At 47.1% G+C, this 6000-nt stretch overlaps 1 protein-coding gene across 1 annotated transcript; it reads left to right on the top strand.

The window, feature by feature from the left end:
• Positions 1-273: 273 nt before the first annotated feature.
• On the top strand, positions 274-1469 carry LOC127329416 (uncharacterized). The gene is made up of 2 exons (XM_051355936.1): positions 274-570; positions 887-1469. Exons 1-2 carry the CDS (start codon positions 335-337, stop codon positions 1467-1469), a joined length of 819 nt encoding a protein of 272 aa, XP_051211896.1. The 5' UTR covers positions 274-334.
• The last annotated feature ends 4531 nt before the right edge of the window (positions 1470-6000 follow it).

Below are 6000 nucleotides of genomic sequence, written 5' to 3'. Positions count from 1 at the left end.
CCGAACAGTTTTGACTAGGAGAGTATCGATAACCAACAGAACGTGTACGTAGACGTTGGAGCCACTACTTTCAGGCAATGGAGTCGAAGCACGTTTCAGAAATGGAGTGAGATTTTATCACTTAACACCACTAGTTGCTGACTTTTTATCACAAAACCACAACTCCCGTTCTTTTTATCACAGAACACCAACTCTTGGTTAATTGCTTGCACATAACAGGAGATCTCACATAACAGCCCATTAGTGTATTAGGGCCCAGCGTGGCACCAAACAGAGAACCAAACACGCTCGCACTCATCTTCTCTCCCGAGCGAACAGAGGCGGAGGCGGCGCGATGCGACCGGCCGACCCGGCGACCGGCCGACCCGGCGACCGGGACGGAGGAGCGCCGGCGGCGGGGTTTGGGCGCCATGGTCTGGCGGCGGCGATTCAGCCAGGTGCCATCGACGGCTTCGCGGGATTTGAGGCAGAGGCGGGCCTCAATCGAGCCGACACCGGCGACGGGGGCGGCGGCGCGCATGGTAGGTGGACGTCGGCCATCTATTCCGACGACCCCATCTCGTTCAGTTGGTAAGCTTCGCTCCCAATGCCTAGTCTGTGAGTTTTTTCCTCTTTTTGGTTAGGATTTTGGCCGGGAGAAGAACCCTAATTTGTCTTTGGAACAATTTAGCTCTGATCGACGTATAAATTTAATCCGTTTACTAATTTTGTGGTGTTGTATTAGCTGCTACATATTTTGTTTTGGGATTGTACAATGTAATGAGAGAAAATGTGAGGAGGGGAAGTTTATTTTGATTTCAGGCTGCTAGGAATTAGTAAATCTAGGCTGCATATTTCGTTTTGGAATTGTGCAACATAATAATAACCAGTGTTTATTTTTGTTCAGGTTGGAAGATCTAGGCTGCAACGTTGATTGGACCAATCTTGATGCTGAATCTACACAAGTGGTAGCACACATGGAGGAAGATGCACAAGATGAAGGCTTTGTTGATGAGGAAACCGACTCTGACAATTATGATGATTTCCTGGTTCGTTGTGAAGGTGATACGGATGTTGAGGACTGTTTTCCCACACGATTGACAGCAGAAAATAATGTATTTGACGAAGAGAGGCGAAGGGTAGAGATGGCAAATCTCCAGAAAGAAGGAACGAGAAAAACTGCCAAGGACAAGGCAGAGTTGTCAAGAGCAGCCAAGAGAAGGGCAATTGAAGGAGTTCTCGAGGAACAGTGCATGGAATTCAGTGATGTAGCAAGCGATGACTGCAGGGAGTTAACAGATTCCAGCGATGATGATGGAGCTGTGGATGAAGAGAAAGTATTTGTAACAAAGAGGAAGAGCAAATCAAAAAAACAATCCAAGAGAAAATATTATGATGAATCAAAGGTCAACGCCCATGAGCTCTTGGAGGTGAAGTTGTGCTTTGGAGGTGAAGCTGCAACTGCTAGGGACGGAAAATGCATCTTGTAGAAAAGATGTATTATTGAAAAAATATAAATGTTGGTGTTTTGTGATAAAAATATCTATCAAATGGGCTGATTGGCTATCAAACCAGCTAATTACAACTATTGTGTTCTATGCAAACAATTACACCAAGAGTTGGTGTTCTGTGATAAAAAAAACGAGAGTTGTGGTTTTGTGATAAAAAGTCAGCAACTAGTGGTGTTAAGTGATAAAATCTCAAATGGAGTTTATTGTCAGGCCGGCCAGCAATGCCAGCAGCGTGTTGACGATCGAGTTTATTGTGCTGGCCTGGCTGACAAGATGTGACATGACATGGCGTGGACAGAGTAATAATTTCGCACGCCCGTTGTCATTCATGGCTTTGCTCACATCGCTGATCCCAGGGCCATCATTCATATCGTCGTACATCATCGTTCATGATGCGCCATGTCATGCAGCTGCGACCACGAAACTGCCAATGTCGAGGTCTGCCACGCGGGCCAGCCGTGGCCATCACATGTTATAATAGCCCAAGTGCCCAACGGTCGTACGCGAAAACTCGTTTTGACAAATCTGACCTAGGGTGAAATTAAGAGCATAAACTTTTATATACATCACATTGGCTAAAAAAAAACAGCTCCATCAGATAATGTAGATGTTAAAAAGCTAAAAAAAATACATTGCCATGCAAATTATGCACCACAAGTGCAAAACCGGTCACCCAGGAGCTCCAACCGCCTCTATGGTATTTTCCTTCTCCCACACCCGACCCTTCTACCGGCGTCGGCCGAAATCCCCTACCGTGGACATCGCCGCGTGCTTTCCGAGCTTCATCCCCGCCATTTCAAAATCAGGCCTCAGTGTTTGGGGCAAGGCCAATAAAAATGGAGCGAAAATTGTGTAGGTTGACGACAAGAATTTCTCAGGGGTTTGGCGACAATGCCATTGGTGCCGATTTCGGCGCCGGTGTGCGTGGTTTTGAATGGCTGTTACCTTGCTTCGTCTATTTTTTTTTTCTCACCTATACACATTCGGCTTCAGTCTCGTTGGCGCCAAATAAACATGTCAAATTTCATAATACTTGTGTGGAGGGGCTTGATGAGACTCCAAATTGTCAAAAACAAATCCTAAAACTCAACTACGCAGTGTCCTAACTTAGGCAACGACGATGCAAAATGCACTAAAAAGTATACCAATATATATAGTTGTCACAGAAATTTACTGGAATTTATTTTACGAGAAATGTGCTTATTTTTTTTTTGAGAAACACAGTACAAACGCAGACGCTCACATACACGCGCATACACTCACCCCTATGAACGCACACACGCACACCCTACCCCTATGAGCATCTCCGGAAGACTGAGCCGGCGGATTGGATATTGAAATTGACGAAGTCACCACAGGCGCCTCGCTGTCGACGGGAACGTCGCCTCCCACTGAATGAATATTCCGCCTTTATGAGACACACAGATGTCAAATCTGGGATTTGAACTCTGGTGGGTTGGGGGTACAACCACCCTCCTAACCACCCAACCTTAGGTTGGTTCTCGAGAAATGTGCTTATTTATTTTGTGCACGGGACAACATGTGTTAGTTAGATTCCCTCTTATGCCATACTTTTTGAAGTTTTAAACCTTCGTAACTTTCGAAGCAAAATTTTAATTTGTGTACCGTTTAAACATTTGAGTTTCTAGCGAAGAGAGCTACAAAATAAGGATAATATTAAATATATTTTGACAACTTTTGAAAACCAACTTCTGAAACTCGATAAAACTTGGTGAAACTCGGTAATCTTTTCCTCCGAAACAACTTGTTCGCTCTTTTTCAAACTTGGTGCATCAGAGTTAGAAATATCTAGCAGTGGCCTTAGAGTGCAATTTGGAGGCACAGTTAGGAGTACTACCTAGTTTTGTTGGGTTTCATTGTGTGTTGGATTCAAATTTTGGATTTTGGAACTCTTTCTTTTTGCCCCACGACGCGGATTTTCTACCTGAGCCGTCTGATGTGGTTGTACACACTACACTGCGGGTGGGAATTATCTGGTGACGGAAAGAGAGATAGAGACGAGGCGTGCAGGAAGCACGCTGCAGCGCCCACACGTCGCCGTCGATCGGTCCATGCATTCATCGAGCGCTCGCATGTAGTGGAGACGAATCCGTCACGGGCGCAGAGGGACACACAAATACATGCTACTGCTCCCCTGCCAAAGGAAATGCCCCTGTGCGTGCGGGAGAGGTAGAAACGGGGAAAGGAAATGTTTACCGAGGCGAGGCGAGGAGAGGAGATAACTTTTGATTCAGAGAATGGGCGTCCAGAGCCAGGAATCTGGCAGCGGGTCACGTCCATCGGGCGACCAGTCATTTGAGGCCTCGTTTGGCACACAGGTTTCAACGTGTTTTTCTTGGTATAATCCCCGTCCAACTTAAAACCCTTGGAAAACACCAGTGGGCTGTTTGGCAGGCCGGTCTTGGCCGGGCTTGATCCCAGAAAACCCGAAGATACACCTCGACCCGACGTGTATTCGAGACGCTCGTGACCCCTCGCGTTTTTGGCGTTTGACGGCGCGCAACGCTCGCAGCGACAAAGGATCTCCCCTCGCGCGACGCCCCCGACGCCAACGCGAGCGGCTCCTCCATCCGCAACAAGCCCAGCACGCAGGTTCAATCGCTTCTTCCCATCCTGCCGAGCTCGTGAGATTGGTGCTGATCGCCCTTCCGATCGAGTGTCCACTTCCTTCATCACCTCGCTGCCCCATCCAGCGACCACAAGGCACAAGTTCATGTGCAGCTTCGCTGCAATTTTAGACGCACATTGATTTGAGACCTGTACTGCTGACTGCTATACATAATTGTGATGTTGTTACCAGATGACCTGTTCTCAGTGTAAAAGAACAAGTACTGTGATTTATGTTTCTGAATGTAGCAATCCCCCCTTACCAAACAACGGCTTTGAAGAGAGAGATTGCAAGGGATTAGTTAGAAGTGAATAGAAGGGGATTGGGTGATAGGGGTGTTTTCACCAAATCCACTTGAAAAAATACTCAGAAAAACCTTCCAAACCACCTGTGCCAAACAAGGCCTGATGGGTTTCAGACACGCCCATACCCTGGCAGTCACAGAGTCTCATTTTCCTTCTGTTATTTTATTTTACGTTGGTAGTTATTAACAAAGCTGGATATTTACTGAACACTTACGATGGAGATCATATTACAGTGTACCTCAACGTTCGTATCATGTACACTTCGTGTACTCCGTATGCATAGTTGTCGTGCTCGTAGCTAGAGTAGTACCCTACGAGGCTACGACTACTGGACGAGTGGAGCACGCGCGCTAGCTTGCAAGGCACATTTAGCACAGTGCTGCTGCTGTCCACAGCGAGCAGTACTCTGTACTCCGTACTTTCGTCTGATCGATCGCTGCCGATACGTACAAAACGTTGCTACCCGAGCAACGGCACTATTTTTAAATTTCGAAACACGAGCAACTCATTCCAAAGTGAAATTGGGCCCCGCCGACTCACCAAAAGTTTTGGACAGGAAACATGATTCCAAACTCCCAAACCTTTCCTTTTTCCTTTTTGGCTTTGCTACTCGATAGGACAAGCTTTTACCGCTGCGGCGTACAGAAGCAGCCCCGCCAGCGCTATCATCACAGCTTACTGTACATGACGATCGCCACTACCAAATGTAAATGGCTGTGACCCCACATGGCAGCTGCACAAAATGGCCCTCGATTGAGCGGGTTGTACTATGATAGCCATGAGTAAACTTTTCTTGACTGGACTTGCTTTATTCCACATTGCTGACGTCTCCCTTTTCCTCCAATCCCTTTGGCCATATTGCTCTACAAACAATTGATGGAGGATTGAAGAATTTTCAAAGTATTTTTTTTGGAGGAAACCAATACATATAATTCTTTTTCTAAGGATTTGAACCCCATTGGATCAAAGAAATGACACCTCTAAAATTTCTATGAATTCCATCTCTGCACCTCATTCCTATAGCAATTTTATCATCCACTTTAACCTTATTTTTTTATGTTTTTTGTTGTTGTTGGGTTCCATCCAAATAACTATTTCTACCATTCTGCCCTTCTGCTGAGACTGGGAGGCACCTTCTGCTGAGACTGGGAGGCACCTGTTCTTCGACTGCAGCCTTGCCTCCTCAGTCTGGGCCCGTCTGGATGTCTCAATCCCGGACGGGCGGTTCTCCATCTGGGACATCCATCCCCCCCTCCAGATTCCGGTTCCCACATGGCGCATGGGAGTTGCGACGATCCTTTGGGCCATCTGGAAGAGTCGCAATGATCTCGTCTTCAACGGAAGACCCTCGACCCCGAGTTCCACGTTGCTCCGTGTTTGCGGCGACCTTGCTCTTTGGCGTTGGAGAATGCCGCCGGACGGCCGTGACGGCTTGGATAGGCTACGGTCCTATGTCATGACCAAGCTCGCTTGAGCCTCGTCTCCTCACCACTCTCCCCCCCCCCCTGTACTTCTTCACCTTTGTACATATAGACCGGCTGCTTTGCCATTCGAGTAATAATAACAAACGGTGGGG

Source organism: Lolium perenne, chromosome 2 (assembly GCF_019359855.2).
Source record: "Lolium perenne isolate Kyuss_39 chromosome 2, Kyuss_2.0, whole genome shotgun sequence".
Taxonomy (NCBI): Eukaryota; Viridiplantae; Streptophyta; class Magnoliopsida; order Poales; family Poaceae; genus Lolium; species Lolium perenne.
The sequence above is the reverse complement of the archived record's forward strand: the minus strand, read 5'-3'. Positions and strand labels throughout refer to the sequence as shown.